Genomic DNA, 20,241 nt, shown 5'->3' with positions numbered 1-20,241 from the left:
ACGGAGCCTGCTTGGGATTCTCCCTCTCCCTCTCCCTCTCCAAATAACCTTCAAAACAAATAAAACAAAGTCGATCATACTATAGTCACACGACAACAGCGACAGGAACGAAAGCTCTTTATTCCAAGTTATGACTCGGCAAAGCAGTTCTCAATTTCAAGATCAATAAAGACACAAATCCGGCGATTCGACACCAGAATTCCCTCACCCCCGAGCAAGAGCTGTGACCGAGTCTGGGACAAGTCAGAAGAGGGAATGTGTAAACCCGATGTGCGACTGCTGGGAAAACACAAACACATCGGGACGCGCGCGGCGCACGACCAAAAGGCAGGCACTTCAAGGCCGGTTTCTAAGGCCGAGCCCGCTTCCCGATCCCGGTAGGACGCCCGCCACCAGAAGTTGCCCGCAGAGCACAATGGACTCGGGCTCGGGCCCTCCGGGGCCTCGGTCGCCGCCGTCCCCCACAGCGGAAGGCGTCCGGCGGGGCGCACGCGGGGCCGGGCCGCGGGGCGCCGGGAGCGGCCGCACAGGCACCTGCACGCACACCTGTGTGCGCTCACGGCAGAGCTCGGGGCGGAGGGCGCGGGTGGCGGCGCGGCGCGCACCCAGCTCGGGCGCGGGGGGCGAGGGGCGCAGGGCGCGGCCGGCGGCGGGGGGTCGGCGGGAGGCTGCGGGACTGCGGCCGGGGCGCGGGGGGGGGGGGGGGGGGGGGGCAGGGCCGTGGGGGCGGGGCGCGGGCCGGCTCACCGTGGACTCCCGCACTTGGCTGTGGAAGTGCTGCTCCCGCGCCGACACCTCATCTTGCCCTTCCATCCTCCCTCATGCCCGCCGCCGCGCCGCCCGCGTCCGCGCGCTCCGCCGCACCATCGCCCGCCGGCCCGGGACGGGAGCAGACTGACAGCGGGCCGCCGCAGGGCCGGCGACCACGACCCCCGGCGCCGCCTCGGCCGCCTCAGCCGCCGCCTCAGGCGAAGCCGCTCTGGCTGCAGAGGGCGGGCGCGGGGTGGGGCGGGGGCGGGACCTGACGTCAGAGGAAGGCGCCTCGCGTCAGAGGAGCGCGCCGCGCCGTCTGCGAACGGGAGCCGCCGAGGGGCGTGGCCTAGCGGGGCGGGGAGGCGGGGCCACGCCCCCAGGAGGCCGGCGCTTGGCCGCCTTGACCAGTCCGGAGACGCGCGCGGACGCGAGGTGGGTGGGTCTGCCGAAGCGCGTTCCTCCTCCTTTAAGGTTCAGTGACTCGTGGGCGGCCGGCCGCAGTGTCCGTGCACTTGTTTTCGGCAGAAGGTAATTTTCGTGGCAACTCCTGTTAGTGCCTTCGCCGGGCACCCAGCACCCGGTCTCTGGCCCTTGGCACTCAGCACCCGGCACCCAGCGCTCAGCCTGCAGAGCACCTGGGCGGTCAAGCAGGACATCTCCCGCGGGGTCTTGCGCTCTGCCAAAGTAGGTAAAAGGCCAGCAGAGTTGCTTCCGGACCCTCTTTGGGCGGAACCCTGGAAACCTGGCTTGTGTGGATGTGATAAGGGGCTCGGGCGGCAGGAGGTCTCGGGCTTCCCCACCTGGAGAACGTAGATAGCCTTGGACAGGAGGCCCTCGCCCAATCCCTAGAGCCCTCCCTGTTCCTCTGTCTTACTACCTTCCCGACACCCTCGGCAGCTCATTTATTTGGGGGACCTCCAAACATAACAAACACAGTAATTCATCCCCAGTCTACATTAAGTATCTTTTTTATGGATTTTTGCCATGAAGCTGAGTTTGAAGGAATACTTAATCATTTTACCTTTGGATTTATTTGGCTATAGAGAAGTCATGTAAATTGCTATTGTCTGTGTGATTTTCTTGGCATCTCTAATTAAACATTCTAAGGAAGCAAGAAAATCTAGAAGCTCCGTTCAAATTATTTTAACAATGTATGTGAATTTAGATTTTTTTCAGTATCTTTTGAAATTTTGAGTTAAAACTTTTGTCATGACTCAAAAACTTTTTTTTTATGGTCTGCAAAAAGCTTGCCAGCCCCCTATATTGTGCCCATGATGCACTGTGCTGTAAATTGTTGGTAGTGGGAAAACTGGGGGGACATGCGGTTTGTTCTGAGAGTTCCTCTGCTGACACAGGCTAATAAGAAACCAGGAATGCTTCCAACCGGTTATATGCAGTGTTCACTTTTATTTTGAAAATGTCTCAGGGGGGGCGCCTGGGTGGCGCAGTCGGTTAAGCGTCCGACTTCAGCCAGGTCACGATCTCGCGGTCCGTGAGTTCGAGCCCCGCGTCAGGCTCTGGGCTGATGGCTCGGAGCCTGGAGCCTGTTTCCGATTCTGTGTCTCCCTCTCTCTCTGCCCCTCCCCCGTTCATGCTCTGTCTCTCTCTGTCCCAAAAAAAAAAAAAAAAAAAAAAAAAAAAAAAAAAAAAAGAAAATGTCTCAGGGCCCAAAAGAACGAGGGAAAGACAGTATCTCAGTCTGTTTTTCTAGACACCCAGGTTCTGCAAGCTGCGTTATACACCCCCCTGAACTGACCTGCATAATTTCTAGATTAATCTCTCCAAATCAGAAGGTAGGCAGATCGTATTTTAAGATGTGTGGCATTTAGACGTGTTCCAGAAAGTGGATGCATGCATTTCTGCTCTTTCTAACCCAGCACTCCGAGCATCTAGACCTTTCTGTTTTCTTTAGCCCTTAGCCCAGGATAGGAGACTTCAAAAATGGCCAGAAGCTCACCCCTCCCTGTACATTCACCCCTTTGCCTTGTGGCTTTGCCCTTCCTTCCATCAAGAAGTGTATCTGTCTTCCACTCCCTTGAATCTGGGCCTCAACATGTGACTTGCTTTGTCCAAAAGGACAGAAGAAAGTAGGAGGTTCCTGAAAAGCGCTTGTGCGTTAGGGCTTGTCCTCTCCTACCACCCCTTGGCACCCTCCAACTGCTACTGTGCAAATAAACCCCAACTAAGCTGGTTTGGGAGGCCCAGTTATGTCTGTCACCCTATCTGCCACTCTTCTGCATCCCTCTAGAACATAAATCTACCCCAAAATACAGTTTTTCTCCCCTGCTCAAAGCACTGCAATGCAGTCATTCTCACTAACTGAAAGATAAAATTAAACTCCTTAACTTGGCATTCAAGACGTTGACTTTGGGGCCCTACCTCACCCTTCCAGACATCCTCCCCACTTCATTCGCTGAACAGCTCTTTGCTGCAGCCTGGCTCTCTCCTCTCTCCACCCCCAATACCAAGGCCCAGCCACTTTACTGTTCCCTATCCTCTTTCCTGCTGTTCAGTCAGTGCTACCTCCCTTCAGCGTTCACACCAGGACCTTCCTTCTCCACAAAGTCTTTCCGGACAATTCCAGTCTCTTCATTCATTCAAAAATGTGGGGACAGGGGCGCCTGGGTGGCGCAGTCGGTTAAGCGTCCCGACTTCAGCCAGGTCACAATCTCGCGGTCCATGAGTTCGAGCCCCGCGTCAGGCTCTGGGCTGATGGCTCGGAGCCTGGAGCCTGTTTCCGATTCTGTGTCTCCCTCTCTCTCTGCCCCTCCCCCGTTCATGCTCTGTCTCTCTCTGTCCCAAAAATAAATTAAAAACGTTGAAAAAAAAAATGTGGGGACACGATGGAAAGAACCCTGCTTCGGTCCCTGCTCCCACAGAGCTTACAATCCAGGGGTGCAGCAGAAAACGTACAGAGACTATATTCCTGGCCATTCATTTGACCCTTAGGACACATGGCCTTGTATCTGGGTCTATCCATAGTCAACGTATAAGCTCTTTAAGGTCTAGGGCATCTTTTCTTGTAAACATCTGTGTACTGCCTTCAATACCTAATAGAATGCCTTGTACAAAGTCGATACCTAAATAATAATGTTGATTGGTCCATAGGTTGGTGGCCCCGAGAAATTTCCCAAAAACTTCTTCATGCTTTGGCACTTCTTCAGATTTCTATACCGATGTAGATGATTGTGTGGCATTGCTCGTGTTTCCAGCATTACGGTTCAGATGTCCATGATTGAAGGCACTGCTCGTTACTCTGTACTCTGGTTTCACTGCCTCATCGTGTCTTTGAAACTGCTAATATTCCATATAATTCTCCTCGCTTCATTAGGCCTTGCTTTGATCCTCCTGGTCAAAATGAGATCAAAGTTTTGAGATATAAAGGGACAGAGACCCAATTTTTTTTAACCTCTTTATGCCCTGCACGAAACCAAGCCAAGCAATATTCAGATGTAACTTGTATTCCTTCCAGCCTCTGTCCGAGGTGGAGGTTTTTTCCCTTAGCCAAATAAGCAAAAGATGAACAAGGAAAAGTCTAGAAATAGCCCAGCTCTCCCTCCGCAGTGGGATGGGTAAAGAAACTGTGATGTGTTCATGCAATGGAATAATGCACTGGGGTGAAAACTCGACGAACTACAGCTGCGAGCAACATTCTGGATGAGTCTCTGAGACTGTGTTGAGCAAAAGAAAGAACAATGCGCACAGCCTGATTCCATTTATATCAAGTTCCTAACCATGCAAGACAAAATAAGATACTATTTAGGGATACAAACATGCATAGAACTATAGAGGAGAGGGGGGGAAGGATAAACTTCCAGGAAGGAGGGTCAGAGAAGAGAACGGCAGGAGGCGTGCAGGGGCTGCAGAGAGGTGATTGTGCTCATTGCTAAGACTTGTTGGATCTGGATGCAGGTTGCCATTTGCACGATGGATCCCACAGGGATCTCCCTTCACGTCACTGCAGCGGGTGCCTCCAGTTGGCAGAGCCTGGGTCATGTGCCCACGCCTGTCTGCAAAGGAAGTGAGTGTGTGATTTTTCCAGCTTCTTCTGTGGGACGGAGTCTCTGCTTCATAGGATAGGGGGTTCTTGTAACACAGAAAGGGGCTTCCGATATGGTTTGGCCGAGAGGAATTCTTTGGTGCAAATACGAAGTTCTCTGATGATCCAGCATAATCAAAGTATAAAATTTAGACTCCCTAAAGAAACATATGGACTTTAGGTTTCACTAGATGATAACCAGCTAGTGGTGTGCTGGAGACCAGCTCTTAAAAGCTGGTTGTTGGGGGGCGCCTGGGTGGCGCAGTCGGTTAAGCGTCCGACCTCAGCCAGGTCACGATCTCGCGGTCCGTGAGTTCGAGCCCCGCGTCAGGCTCTGGGCTGATGGCTCGGAGCCTGGAGCCTGTTTCCGATTCTGTGTCTCCCTCTCTCTCTGCCCCTCCCCCGTTCATGCTCTGTCTCTCTCTGTCCCAAAATAAATAAAAAACGTTGAAAAAAAAATTTTTAAAGCTGGTTGTTGGTTTTTAGGAATTTTGTGAGTCATTTGTTAAACACAGCCCTTATTTCAAGTTAAATTATAGACACTTACACTCAGTTAAATTTTTCTGAGAGAGAGCACGCGGGGGGGGGGGGGGGGGGGGGAGGGGGGAATGAATCCCAAGAGGGCTTCACACTTGTCAGCACAGAGCCCAACGTGGGGCTCAATCCCAGGACCCTGAGATCATGACCTGAGCTGAAACCAAGAATCGGCCACTCAACTGACTGAGCCACCCAGGCGCCCCAATTAAACTATATTTTTGAGAGGTAGCAAAAACTCCTAGTCCGCCATGTCCTGATTCTTTTATCATACTTTACTCTCAGCTGGGCTCCGGAGGTTACTTACATCCACAGCTGCCTGCTGCTTCTCCTTCAGTGGCCTCACACTGGCAGCCGGAATCCGCCGCGGTGGGAGCATTTACAACATGGAAATCAGCAAATGATGCAGATCAGAGGACTCTTTCCGCCCCCTTGTAGAGCACCATTAGTTCTGGCATCCCACGGAAGCTGGCAAAGTCTCGGGAAGCACTTGAAGGTTTTCCGTACTGTGAATTAATGCCAAACAACCAGCTGATCAAAGGTGGTGTCGTTTGAGGGAAATTGAGGAGAACAACACACTCACCTGATGGCTGATCGTCCCAGGTGTCTGGAGAGGTGGGGGGCTCCTCCAGGGAAAATAGAATTTTCTCTCAGGAAAGCAGTTCTAAACCCATGAGAGTATAGCTAGGTTTAGAAACATCCATTATGTCACGCTGATCAGAACTCACCCGTGGCTTGCTGGGGCGCCTGGGTGGCTCAGTCGGTTAAGCATCTGACTTGGGCTCAGGTCATGATCTCGCGGTTTGTGAGTTCGAGCCCCACGTCGGGCTCTGTGCTGAGCTTGGATCCTGCTTGGGATTCCGTGTCTCCCTCTCTCTCTGCCCTTCCCCCACTCATGCTCTCTCAAAAATAAATAAATGTTAAAAAATATATATATACATATATATACATAAAGAGCTCACCAGTAGTTTGTGTATTTGTTGGTTTTCTTTTTTATTTATTTTTTAATGTTTATAGTGAGAGAGCGTGAGTCGGGGAGGGTCCAAGAGAGAGACACGGAATCCCAAGCAGGCCCCAGGCTCTGAGCTGTCAGCACAGAGCCCGACACGGGGCTCGAACTCATGAACCCGGAGATCATGACCTGAGCCGAATTTGGACGCTTAACCAACTGAGCCACCCAGGCGCCCCTGCTGGTTTTCTAAAGGGGCAAACGAAATTCATTGTTCCCTCTCACGGGAAGGACAGCAAGCGCGAGGCCAGGTGCAGGGAGGGAACAGACGTAGCGGGAGTTGATTGGCCTGGAGCTGCCGTGACAGAGCCCTCAGACTGGGCAGATGTGTGCAGTCCTGATCTCTCACAGCTCTGGAGGCTGCAAGTCTGACCTGAAGGTGCTGGCAGGGCTGCTTGTCCCTGAGGCCTCTCTCCTTGGCGTGTGGACACCTGTCTTCTCCGTGTTCTCATGTGGCCATCCCTCTGTGTGTCTGTGTCCTGATCTCCTTATCAGGACACCGGTCACACTGAACTGGGGCCCTCCCTCATGACCTCCTTCTAACCTAATCACCTCTTTGAGGACCCCATCCCAAATACAGTCACAATCTGAGGTCCTGGGGTCAGGAGGTCAACATGAATTTGGGGGACACAGTTCAGCCCCTAACAGGGGGCATGGTTAAGTTCTCTCTCCTGATGGCCCACCTTTCTTGGGGGAATAAAGAGCAAGCTCATCCTCGAGGGAAGAATGTAGTGTTTGAGATTCTGGGAGGGAAAAGGTGTGACATAGTCAATACTGGGGTGGGCAGGGGCAGGCACAGTCACCAGGGGACAGGCAGAGGCGGACATGGTCACTAGTGGGTGGGAATTAGTGGACATAGTCAAGGGGGGGGTGGCAAACAGGGGGATCAGAATCACTAGGGGGCAAGTCAGGGATGAACACACCCTAAGGTGCTGACAGGAATGAACATAATCACCAGCAAGTGGGGAGTAGCGGACAGAGTCACCAGGGGGTGGGCAGGGGTGGGGACAGAGTCTCCAGGGGGCAGGCAGGGGCAGACAGAATCACTAACGGGTGGGCAGGGATGAACACAGACACAAGGGTGCTGTCAGGAGTGGACATAGTCTTAGGGGTGCTGACAGGGATAGATGTAGACACTACGAGTTGGACAGGGGTAAACATAGTTACCCGGGGGGCAGGCAGGCGTGGACACAGCCACCAGGGAGTGGGCCGGGACAGAGACAGTCACCAGGAGGCAGGCAGAGGAGGACAGAGTCACCAGGGGGCAGGCTGGAGTGGACACAGCCACCAGAGGGTGGGCAGGGGCGGGGACAGTCCCCAGGAGGCAGGCAGAGGTGGACAGTCACCAGGGGAGAGCAGGACGGATGAGGAAGGGCACAGCACTTCTAGGCAGCTCAAAGCTCCAGTTTAGGCACCAGACGTAGCTGCCCTCTAGGCACCGGACCCCGCATGTAACCGCTCCCTCTGCTCAGTGCTCCCCTGGGCCTTGCTCTCCAGTTCCCGTGTTCAACTCTGGCCAGCCTGTGTTAACATTAGCGGGTGAACAGCTCCTTGCAAGGTAGGCAGGATAGCGCTTAGGAACAGCCTCAGAAATTGGAGAACCAGGTTGGAAAGCCAGCTTCACCACTTCCTGGTTGTATGGCTTTGGGCAAATTAACAGCGTGCTTTGTGCCTCCGTTTTCTCATCTGCAAAAGCTGGGAATCATGAAGACGCTCAGCTGGTGTGGTTGCTGCGACTGAATGACATATCCGTGGAGTGCAGAGGCACCCTAACGTGGGCTGTCATCACCATCATCACCTGAAGAACCGGGATCTAAGCATGGATTGCGCGGACATTTACATATTGGGTTACATACCTACGAAACATTCACAAGTTTCAAAGAAATTTGTAGCTCCTGCGCAGGGGCTTAAACACAAAAACGTGCTTAAAATGAAAGAGAAGAACTTTAATTTGCCAAGAAATTGCGTAGCTGTGGTATCCGTAGAGTTGAAACTTAGAGGAGACACAACCAGAGGAAACAAAGGCATGTGGGACTTGGGATTCGCTGCGGGGGGGAATTGCAGAGAATCCCTGGAAATCTAAGTCCACAGATAAAAATTGCATCCCCCCCTCGACTTGCCCTTCGACCCTTGGCATCAGCTGCTGATCTTAACAAGACTCTGTCTTAGGTGAGGCACGTGGTTTTCACCTGCTCTGCTAACCCTCGCTGAAGAGTGAATAGAGGAGCAGGGCTGCTAGTGGAAGAAAGAAGAGGGACGTGAGGGTTGGTGTGCGGTGAGATCAGCCTTATTCAGCCGTTCTGCAATGTTTCAGATGCCACGGGAAAGCGGGACCCCACGAGATTCCAGATAAGAGACCCGTACAGACCTCTTTAAAGGTCTGCCCTGGGGCGCCTGGGTGGCGCAGTCGGTTAAGCGTCCGACTTCAGCCAGGTCACGATCTCGCGGTCCGTGAGTTCGAGCCCCGCGTCAGGCTCTGGGCTGATGGCTCGGAGCCTAGAGCCTGTTTCCGATTCTGTGTCTCCCTCTCTCTCTGCCCCTCCCCTGTTCATGCTCTGTCTCTCTCTGTCCCAAAAATAAATAAAAAACGTTGAAAAAAAAATTAAAAAAATAAATAAATAAATAAAGGTCTGCCCTGTGCCGTATACACACGAAAATGCCTGATCTCTGATTCAAAGGCAACCTTTGAGGAGGCGAGCTATCTCACCAGGGCGTACGTCGGATGGCAGAGAGCAAAACAGCAGTACGGGGAAGGGCCTGGGCCAACGGGGCGCGGGGTCGAGAGATTGAGGAGGACACAGGGCATGCGGGGGCCGGACAGGGAGGACTCAGGAGGACGGGCTGCGTGCCCGGACACTCCACAGACGGTTTTGTTACGAATGCCTGACGGCGGGAACGGCTCCCTGCCTCGATGAAACCTCAGCGGGCCAAGTTAGATGAGCAAGCCCTCCCCGGCTCTGCGGGGGAGGCCCAAAGCCAGGGCCCAAAGCCAAGGTGAAGACACTCGTCTGAAAAATATCCTGCTTGGAGAGCCAGCTCGTAAACGGCTCGAGAAGAGGCAGTTAAGTGCTCAGGGAACGGGATGCTGACCTTACACTTTTTATGATAGCTTTTTAATTATGCTGTGGAAGGAAAAAGAAGGAAACAACGAGAAAAGTATATTTAAGAAGTTAGCCTTTCTCCCCCTCCCTCAGATGCGTCCTCTGGATGCAGCCGGGGTGGCCGGGGCGGGGTGGGGGGTTGGCGGTAAGTGTTTCCACATTCCTGCTACACACACAGAAGTGTTTCTTTACGACACAGTTGAGATCTATTCTGCCACCTGATAACTTTCATTTGACCACATATGGTGGCTATGTCACCACATCACTACGTGCAGCTCTGTTTCATTCTTTCCACGGCTTCATTAGCAGTTCACGGACTAGTAGTTTTTGTTTATTGATCTAATCTTATAGGGACACACATTCGGGTTGTTTGGTTTTTTTATTTTCCAGTCTTGCTTAAACGATGCTGTATCATCTATCTTTGTGCGTGTATTTCTGCACACTTGTGCAAGTCTCGGAGGCGAGTGGGCCCCTGGTGGACACTTCCTCTGGTTTGCAACAGATGAAGCCAAAGCGGCCAGATGCTTTGGGGAAAGGCAGTACTGGGCCCAGGTCCCATCACCGCGAGGGCCTCCCGGGGGGCCTGGGAGGGACACAGCCGGAGCTGGCTGGGAAGGGAATCAGTTACATGTTGAGTCTTCACTCGCCACCGGGCCCGAGGAGGGAGACTGCCTGTCAGGACCGTGGGGAATTCACCCCAGGGAACGCAGGCCTCATCCAGGCCTCCTCAGGGGCTGCGAGCCCTGGGACAGGCCCAAGGAGGGAAAATTAAGTCAGCAATGCCCAGGAGGGAGGGATCTCTCGAACCTGGCAGCTTTAGAAAACACTGACTTAGCCCCTGAGAGCCCAGGCCACGTGCTTGAGGACTGGGCCCTGAAGGGACGGGTGGAGGCAGGAGGGCAGGATCCAGGTCACTGTGTAGTCACTGTGCAGGAACCAGTTCCCAATCGTTGGCTGCGATGCCCTGGGCACGAAGCAAGCCCCTGTGCCGCGCGTCACTTAAGGAGCTGGGAGGGCTGGTCTCGGCGGCCTATAGCACTGTTGGAAATACCTCAGTTACCTTCATGCGCTCCCGAGCCGTGGTGAGCCTACACCTCCTGCCGCTGAGGTCCCTCTCGCAGGGTGTGTTTAACCCCGTTTTCAAGTGAGCGTCCTAAAATCACTCTACCCAGGAAGTCAGTCTGATAGTGTCCCCGACATGAACTTTCCCGGCAAGACAGAGGGTGCCGCTGGGCCCTGACGTGCTCCCCCACAGTGCTCGCTCGGGACTCAGCAGTGGGTCAGCAGGGCGCGCGGATCCCCGCCAGGGGCTGCGCTGAGGCCCCGCTCGGCTATCGTCGGGGACACGTTGGGTTTTGTGAGAAACCGCAGTCTGAGAACACAGACGCTGCTCCACCTGTGCGGGTCCTGCCAAGCCGTGCGTTTGCTGGGAAGGTTCCTCTGACTGCAAAGCGTCAGGACAGGCACACAGGCAGAACGTTAGCCCGAGACCCCTGCGTTGCTGTGTTTGAATGTGACATCATCACAGTCGAAGTTCTTGCTGTCATCGGCGGGGGGGGGGGGGGGGGGGGGGTCCGTCTCCCTTAGGACCAAGTCCCCCAGGGCAGGGCCAGGCCCTGTAGCATCCCTATCCGGCACAGCTGTGGCCTCACCAGGCCTGTGGTAGACGGTGACTTGGAGGTCACGGACGGTAACAGATCCCCCGAAATGCCGGGTTCGCTCACCGCATCCAGAAATCTTCCAATGAGGCAAATGCCCTCCAAGCTGCACACTTAGAAATTCAGCACAAGAACCACACACACAAGCCCTTGTCTGGAAGATGCTGCTGTGGAAAGCACTTTACTGACTGCGTGACAGGAGGCGTGTGTGCCGGGCTTGGGGCGCTCGAAGCGTTAACAGGAAGGTGGATCCTCCCAAGAGGAGGGCTGCAGCCTGCCCCACCTGCCTGTCCTGGGAGCGGGGAGTCCTGGAGGGCCTCCTGGCAGCACCGTTAACCCGGGCAGAACTGGGGGGGCGGTAACGCCGCGGGCGCTGTTTCCGGGGCCTCAGGGCTGAGAGTCTCTCTCTCTTCTGTCCCAGGCGTTCCCGGGCTGTGAGCACGGGAGCCTGTCACATGTCAGAGTACTGGCACATTGGGCACCAGAGGTGACACTACTTCCCCTTCTTACCTTACACGTCATTTTTGCTTAATATTGGGCTTAGCCCAGATCTTGGGGCGATGTCTTCTAATGGAATCAGCAGCCGATGTTACAGAGAAGGAAACTGAGGCTGAGAGGGAGTAGGGCTCCCTCTGCTCGGTCTCGCCCCAGCCACGGGCCAGGCGCCCCACCCCTCTGTCCTGAGGCCCCGCGATTCGCCCAACGTGAGCCAGCGAGTGGACTGCAGGCGTCATGGGGGAGTAGGTCTTGAAATGGGGGCTGCTTCTCCCTTCAGACCTCCAAAAGTGGGCCTGAACAGCCTGTCGCTTGTGTGTGGTGTCTTGTAGCCCCCAGAGCACGTGTGATCCAGGACTTAAGTTCACAGTAACCCACCAGGGTCCCTTCTCAACGGATGAGGACACTGAAGTGGGAGGGGGCAAACCGCACACCCAGGCTGGCGCGGTGAGTGCGCAACAGAGGCAACTCTGAATTCCAGCCGTCCGTCCCGAGCCCAGAGCGCTCCGTGACCTGTCCCACGGCCAGCCCAGGAGAAAGGGAGACAGCGAGAGACGGGGTGGGGTGTAGACAATGGATACGGACACAGTTATAGTAGAGACAGATGTAGCCATGCTGTGCCCATGGATACAGATACCATAAGCAACGTTACAGTCATTGACATGCTATGGACATCGACCCAGCGATGGTTGTGGATGTACAGGTAAATACACATTTGTAGATAGACACTGGCAGAGGTGGAGACAAAGACAAACTGCCCCGCTGAGCTGGCCAAATTAAAATTCTCACATGCGGGGCCCGTGGGGGGCTCAGTCTGCGAAGCCTCTGACCCTTGGTTTGGGCTCAGGTCATAGTCTCGCAGTTCGCTGGATCCAGCCCCACGTCCATTCTCTCTCCCTCTCTCTCTACCCCTTCCCCATTCACGCATGCACGTGCACCTGCTCTCTCTCTCTCTCTCTCAAAATAAATAAACATTTTGAAAGTCAATGAAAGAAAATGCAAGTAGAAAGCCTGGGCCCAGATTCCGTCGCCCCTGGCTTCCTTCAGTCCACACAGGGACCTCCTTGTGGAAGGGAGACCAGGAAAGCCCTCTCTGCCGTGCCGGGGAGCGCAGGACTGCTGGCTCCGTGTACTGACAGGTGGATAAAAGTCCCCTTTCTCCTGCTTCTCAGAATCAATGTTTTATATAGTTAGAAACTTCTGGAGCTTCCTGAGACAGTCTGGGAGACAGCTTATAAATAGCTCCACTTTTTCCTTATATATACTCAAGCATAGAAGGGGGACTCAAAAAAATCAACAGTAAAAAATATTTGTTATATGTTTTACTATTGTAAAATTGAATTATAATTTAAGAGCTTCGATACATTTCTAACTGTGGTAGATTTTAAGGTAATTACGTGTCTCTTCAGTAATATATTTGCTATCAACTTATTGCATAAAAGGATTGCTTGTGAATTCAAAATTATTTTTAGATTTATAGCCCTTTCAAGCGAAAAAAGGGTTTTTCAGAAATACTTCCGATTGCCAATGTCAGGTGGATCGTCCATTTGCCATCAATAACGCCTCCTCCAGAATCCTCCGTCATATAAATCCAGCCTGACAGGCCCATAATGCATGCTGCGAGGGTGTTCTCAGGGGTAAGGAATGATATCTGTGTGAGTTATATTAGGCCGGCCTGTGGAAAACAGTCATCCCGCAATTTATGAATTCAGATGCTCCCAGAACACGCTTTGGTATTCCAAGGAGACGTAGGTGTTTTCATTTGCGTTGGCTGTCTTGATAAATGTTTATTGTGAAAAACTGCTGATCTGGAAAAACACTTCTGTGCACCGTTGTCCGGCCTGCCTCTAATGTTTATTGCCCACATTATCAAAATTGTACGGCTCTATTACGCGCCCTGAGGCTGTTTTGTCGTGATTTTTCCAACATAAAGGCTTTGTGGGTGGCTCCAGGTGAAGCCTCGGTGTCCAAGACGAGCTTGGAGAAGGCAGGTGGCAGAGGCCTCCCTGGGGACACTGTCGCGTCTAATGTGTTACTTTATGTGGCCTCACGGGCCAGGCAGCGTCGTGTTGTGATGTGTTCTGTTGTGCTGTGTTGAGCTGCGTATGTTGCCTGTAGTATGTTGGTTTATATTGTTGGAGACCACAGAGCCATGGTCGCAGTGCGGAAGATAATAATTTCATGTGGGTTGAGGACGGAGTAAGCGTTTGGGCTAAATGTTACAGTGTCTACACGGTCTACGTTCGCTGGGGGGTTGCCCCTCTCTTCGCCTTCTCTCCCGTCACTTGGTTCATTAAAATATGGGGTTTGATTTGTTCATTTGGTTGTTTTAAAAGTTAAAGTCTCAGGCCTCAAATCTTACCCAGCCTGCTGCCTTTGGGTAAGTGCGCGTGCATGCGTGTGCATGTGTGTGCGTGCGTGTGGGTCTTGAAGATCCCAGGGGAGACTGGGATGCTGCGATTTATCTTCGGACCCAGTTCTAATGCCCAAGCTCCTGAGTCAGCAGCCTTTATTAATACAGCCGAGGAGGCCAATTCCCCTCAGGCTGCACTCAGTTCCTCTTCCAGTGATCTCTGTCTTGCTTAGCTCCTGGCCTGCGCCTGGGAGTGGGATTTAATCTGTTATCTGAATACCATTCATAAGAAAAAGCATGCAAGTAAACATGTAGCATTAAATAAGGAATTATTTGTGAAAGTCACACAATCCCTTTCTGTAGTCAGGTCACTGAAAAGGAACCAACCATACGCTATCCTTTTCCTGAAAGATTGGTTTCAGAAGCATTAGAAATCCAAGGGGAATAAATCAGATTAATTTTCAAAATTAGCAGGGATAAGCTTTATTCTGAAATCATGAATGTTCTCTTTTAATTAATTTCAAATGTGGCTAATCCGTTTTAGGCGTGTTACAATATTAAATAGTAGACTGGCGTGTGGCAGGCAGAGGCGGTGAATATCCTTGATCTCTGTAAATACTTAGACTGGTTGGCTTATAACGCATAATGTCAGACACTGTAAAAATCCCGATCTTCTACTTCCGTCTCATTGGCAAGAATAAATAGGCTTGTGCTAGGCACACAGGCTAAAACAGGAATTCGGTATTGTTCAAGGACACCCCGGAGGAGGTGCAGGGCCCCTGCCGGCTGGCAACAGTTTATTCAGCTTGGTTTTCCTCTTCCCAAAAGCAGATCGAGAAAATCATTAGATTAGCAGCTCTCACAACTGTGCTACTGCTCGGCCAGGTCATCAGCCACGGGGGAGGGACAGGAATCGGTTCATTGGAGTGCCATGGGGACGTGGCAGAGAGCTTCTTCCTGCTTCCCCGAAGCCCAAGGGATCCAGCGAGATGACGGCAGCCGTCAGCGTGAACGCGGCCAGCAGCCCAGACTCGCCCTGGTTCTGCACCTCCAAGCTGAGGCAGGGGTGAATCTCGCAGACACGCCCACACCCGGCTCTACTCTACTCGGTTGCATTTTACGGAGTCAAAACAGGACGTTCTTCCTGTGTTAACGATCGCAAGGGAAAGGAGGCTCAAGCTCACGCTGGCCACCTGGGCCTGGGATGTTGATAGTGGCCTCCACGCGCTATGGGGGGCGAGCGAGACCTGGCTTGGGCCAGGAAGCGTCCTGCGGGCCTCTTGGCTTCCATTCCTTCGAGCACAAGTGTAGAAGTCCTCTGGGCTCAGCACTATTCAAGGAACTGAGATTACTTACACGGAGTTTGTCAATAAACCCTCACATAAACACGGAGAGTTACTTACAGGCCTCAGCTGTCCAATGCGTGCACTTTAGGAGAGACACAAAAGTAATTAACGATTTTAATCAATTAATGAAAATATTAGGTAATGACTGATGAGCGCTAGAGAGAGAATTAAAATAGGTTGAGCAGATGAGGTTAGAGAGACCCAAGGTGGAGACTCTGGAAGGTGGAAAGGGGAGGGGGGACCCAAGGACCCAGAGCAATGGGACATCTTCCCACCTCCAGCCCCCGCCAGGCGTCCCCCGACCCACCACCTTGAACAGAAGGTGGCCCAGGTAGGCTCACCCCTCCCCCACATCAAACAGGAGTCCTGCCCACCCCCGAAAGCAGGTGACCCAGCAGCACCAGCAGAGTGCTGACCCACTGACAAGAAGAGGCCAGGGGACATACGCCCTCCCCCAGCCAGAGAGATAGGGTGGCCCAGGGCTTGAGCAAGGAGGAACCCACCATCTGGCCCCAGAATCATTCTAGGCCTCTAAAGGCACCAGGCGGCTTGGCCTGGGAAGTTCCCTCCAGCCGCTCAGGAAGCACCAGCAGGAACCTGTGGGAGCCCCATCAGGACCAGACAGGAAGTAGAGCAAAATAGCTCCTCAAAATCTCTGAAAATTATTATTTTTTAATGTATTTTTTTTTTTTAAAGAGAGAGCACAAGCAAAGGAGGGGCAGAGAAAGAGGGAGAGAGAGAGAGTCTCAAGCAGCCTCTGCACTGACAGCACGGAGCCCGACGTGGGCCTCAAACTCACAAACCGTGAGATCAGGACCCGAGCTGAGATCAAGAGTCAGATGCTTAACTGACTGAGCCACCCACGCTCCCATGTATCCTAGGTTTTGACGAGAACATGACCCCAGATGATGCAGAAGAGATTCATTCTAAAAGTCAAGAAAACAGCTGGGTCAAATCATGCTAAACAGGGATAATATTACCCTGCTCCAAAGTCTCTCCAACTAGAAATGATCAGTGAAGTGAGAAATTCTTGAGAAGGCCATGTAGTTTGTTTTTTTTAGATGCCCTTCTTTGGGAAGATAGTTCTAAAACATTTGTTCAGATTGTTTTGATTACCTTTATGTTATTACCCGATGACAATAAATGCTGTGGGGTGGTTTTTACCTAAAAAGGATTCGTAGTAAGTAAAGGATGACAATAGAACTGAAAAAACACAGTAACCGAAATAGAAAACTCACGGGACAGGTTCCTAGTGCAGTAGAAATGACAAAAGATAGAATCAGCAAACTTGAGGACAGATCAGCAGAATTTACCCCATCTCAACAACAAAGAGAAAATAGAAACCCACACAGTTTCAGGCCATTGTGGGACCATAACAAGACATCCAACATTCATGTCATCAGAGTCCCAGAAGGGAAGGGAAAAAGGGGGTAGCTGAAAGCGAATTCAAAGCAACACTGGCTAGAAGCTTGCAAAATTTGAGAAAATGCATAAACCTACAGATGCAAGTACAGTTTACCTTAGGATAGGACCCCCCACCCAAAAAAAAACCTCATCCAAGGTGCATCATCAGGAAACTAAAGACCAAGACAAACTGTTGAAAGCAGCCAGAGAGAGATCACAAAGTACCAATACAGGAACACCAGTTCGAATGCTGGCGCATTTCTCATCTGAAACCCGAGGCCAGAAGGAAGCAGCATGACACGGTCCAGATGCTGGAAGAAGAGAGCTGTCGGCCACAAATTCTATATCCTCCGTGAAGCTATCTTTGAGGAGTGAAGGGGAACTAGAGACGTTCTCAAAAGAAGAAAAACTAAAACACTTGGTCACTTCCAGACCTATTCCTCAAGAATAGCTAAAGAAGTCCTCCGGACCTTACGGCAACGATGAAGGAGCGTCAGCAAGGAAGACGACGGGAGGAACAGGTACAACAGGACTGCCTTTTCCTTGTGATTTTCCTAAATCATCTTTGATGATCGAAACAGAAATGGTAACACCATTTGATACTCAGGACCATGATATGTAAGAGCGGGGAAATCAAAGTTGCCAAATGCAATCAGGCTTTGGATGCTTAGCTTGAAATGGGAAAATGGGCGGCCGCGTAGTAAAACGCTCCCTGAATGCTTGTGCGAAGAAACTGACTGAGCTGCAACATAGCAGGCTAATACCAAATTTGGGGAAAGCACGTTGAAATCTGCATTATTAGCGCTGTATCACTAGGACTCAACGCTTGACGGAACAGGATTTAAAATGTATGAGCACTTACATGTGCGTACAGAAAAATTCTTCTTGCTTATTTCTCCCTTGATTTAGCAATAGTCAGACCTGCAAATGCATAAAATCTTAAGTGATTACAAAGAAGGTGGCTTGCATAATGACGACTACCTCTGTTTGCAGCTGTGATTTTAAAAACCGTTGCCTAATAAGCCAGCATGGAAAGTGGCTCGTAATCTCCTCTTTTGCAGGAGCAGGAGCAGTGACCTTCTCGGTGGCTCCGAGGAGTATGGGCTACCATCAGAAAGCACAGTGGGTTCTGCTAAGCTGGTGGTCAAGCAGCAGAGACGTCGTGACACATGGGGGACTGGAAGCCCAGACAGGGGACGTAACAGAAAATGGACAGCAGAGAAGCAGCCCTGAAGCCCAGAGCCCACTCACCGTGGTCTTGTGACGAGGGTCCGCTCCCCGCCATGTGGCCTCCCTGCCCTCCCCCTCAGATTACAGACTGGCATGTCCGGACTCTTCCCCCGAGAGGCAACCTGGAGGGGACCCTGGTAAGGCTGGAGTGGTCTCAGCCCCGTGTTTCTGGGCCCCACGCACGCCTCTTGCTTGCCCCCACTCCTTCTGCGACTTCCGTGAGGCCTGGGCTCCCCATACCCACGACTTGGCAGCTTGGGCCCTACAGTGTGAGCTGTTTCCCACAGGTAGGACCCACGTGCCCCTGACCACCCCGGGCCCTCGCCTGCCTCTGTCTCAGGTCCTGCCTCTGGCCCCGCCTCTCCCCTGGGGATCCCGGCTCTGCCAAGTCTGGGACAGTCCCTGCCACCTGTCACCTGGCATTGTGCTGTGGAAGAGAGAAGCGTGACCACAGGAAGCACGCTCAGTCGTTCCCACCAGAAGGTTCTACTGCAGTCAGGGGTCCCCTTCCACCTCCTGAGTGGGGGACGGGCCTTGCCCTCCGCCCTCCGGCTCAGGCAGCCGTGATAACGAGACAACGACAGTACCGCGGGTGCCCTCACGCAGATTCCTGTCGGTCTTCTGCTGGAACCGAGGTTCTGAACCCCAACTACGAAACATCTCCTGAGTTAATGAGACTGACACCTCCCCCGCACCCCCCCCCCCCCCCACCATCCCGGAAAATCCTGGAGAGGAGGAAACATCCCTGGGGCTCCGGGAGCCTGGGCCCCTGCTGCCCTCCCTGGACCAGCCAGGTGAAGTCCGCCAGCTGTGACTAGAGCCCTGGCACCCGCCCGCTCCTGTGTGTTCAGCTAGACAGCGCATCGTCATACCATATGTGGCCCTTTGTACCTATTTGCACGTGGACGTAATACCACAAATAAAACACTGAACGGGAGGAATCAGGGAAAAACACAGAACCCAGAATATTGGGGGCCACTTATGCTCCTCCGGGAAAGCAGCGGGGACACTGTGGACGTGTTAATATTTCTACCGCAGTGAGACCACATGTCAAATGTCAAGTCTGTGTGTAATTGTGAGAGAGAGATATAAATAGAGGAATTATTATAATTCCGTCATAATTTGCTACTTGACCAAAATAAACTAATAAGATAAATAAACATGGCTGCTTTTGCCCAACTGACTAATATGACCTGAATAGAAATAAAATATTGGATGAGTTGGAGATGCCAAGTTTAAACTAGATTAGCAACAAAATCTCAGTGTGCCGTTTCGATATAATTAACGGGATGATTTAATGTGTTTTTCGCTCAGAATCGTCGTGAGGCGTTTTTTTGCAATAGCGTAGAAATGAATCCGCACGCGTCCGGGCTGCAGAGGAATAAAAGGTTGTAATATTTTTGAGTCCTCTTGGCAGAGTAATCCATCTGGCACTCTGCAGGACAACGGAGATGTTTTTCTTCCGATCATTCACAGCCATTATTTAATGCGGGGTAACAGCCACAGTCTTCATTAATATATTAACCTATGGCTCAAAAAGGCCTTGCAGTAAACCAACTGAGGACTCCTCATGACGGGTTTATATCATAGGGTTTGGAGACACTGAGCCGCGGAGACACTGACCTCAGGGATAAGCCCAGCGTTTGTTACCGACGGCAGAAGTGTGGCCAGCGAGTGAGAAGGGAGGTGGTCAGAACACTCACGGAAGCCACTACACGCGGGACAGAGGGCCAGTTACAAACATACACGATATGAGGCGCCTGGGTGGCTCAGTCGGTTAAGCCTCCGACTCGGGCTCAGGTCATGATCTCACGGTTCGTGGGTTCGAGCCCCGCGTCGGGCTCTCTGCTGTCAACACAGAGCCCACCCTCTGTCTCCCCTCTCTGTCCCTTCCCCGCCTGCACTCGCTTGCCTTCTCTCTCTATCAGAAGTAAAGAAACATTTTTTTTTTTAATTTTTTTTTTTCAACGTTTTTTTATTTATTTTTGGGACAGAGAGAGACAGAGCATGAACAGGGGAGGGGCAGAGAGAGAGGGAGACACAGAATCGGAAACAGGCTCCAGGCTCCGAGCCATCGGCCCAGAGCCCGACGCGGGGCTCGAACTCACGGGCCGCGAGATCGTGACCTGGCTGAAGTCGGACGCTTAACCGACTGCGCCACCCAGGCGCCCCAGGAAACATTTTTAAAAACACATACATGATACAACCTTAGAATACAATACTTGGCGACCTCAGAAAGAATGTGGTAGAACCACCGTATCTCACTGGCCTCAACTTCTGCTCATTCCATGCAGCCCCTCCAGCCTCCTGGCCTCTCTT

The 20,241-nt window shown here is 52.3% G+C and overlaps 1 protein-coding gene and 1 long non-coding RNA gene across 6 annotated transcripts in view; one reads left to right on the top strand and one right to left on the bottom strand.

Moving 5' to 3' along the window:
• The window catches only part of LMBR1 (limb development membrane protein 1), a 199,086-nt gene extending 198,075 nt beyond the window's left edge, over positions 1 to 1,011 (bottom strand). For 3 of the 5 annotated variants that reach the window (XM_058723650.1, XM_058723652.1, XM_058723654.1), the window contains exon 1: positions 748 to 1,010. In XM_058723650.1, coding sequence (XP_058579633.1) covers positions 748 to 813 — 66 coding nt within the window. In that variant the 5' untranslated portion in view covers positions 814 to 1,010. Of the gene's footprint in view, positions 1 to 747 lie in introns of all 5 variants that reach the window. The other 2 variants (XR_009260087.1, XM_058723651.1) reach the window with 1 other exon arrangement.
• A 131-nt stretch (positions 1,012 to 1,142) lies between these two features.
• Positions 1,143 to 19,868, top strand: LOC131508670 (uncharacterized). The gene is made up of 2 exons (XR_009260086.1): positions 1,143 to 1,437; positions 17,754 to 19,868. It is a non-coding gene; the product is annotated as an uncharacterized LOC131508670 (long non-coding RNA).
• The last annotated feature ends 373 nt before the right edge of the window (positions 19,869 to 20,241 follow it).

The sequence above is a fragment of the Neofelis nebulosa genome, chromosome 4 (assembly GCF_028018385.1).
Source record: "Neofelis nebulosa isolate mNeoNeb1 chromosome 4, mNeoNeb1.pri, whole genome shotgun sequence".
Taxonomy (NCBI): domain Eukaryota; kingdom Metazoa; phylum Chordata; class Mammalia; order Carnivora; family Felidae; genus Neofelis; species Neofelis nebulosa.
Note: the sequence above shows the minus strand (reverse complement) of the source record. Positions and strands in the feature narration are given on the sequence as shown.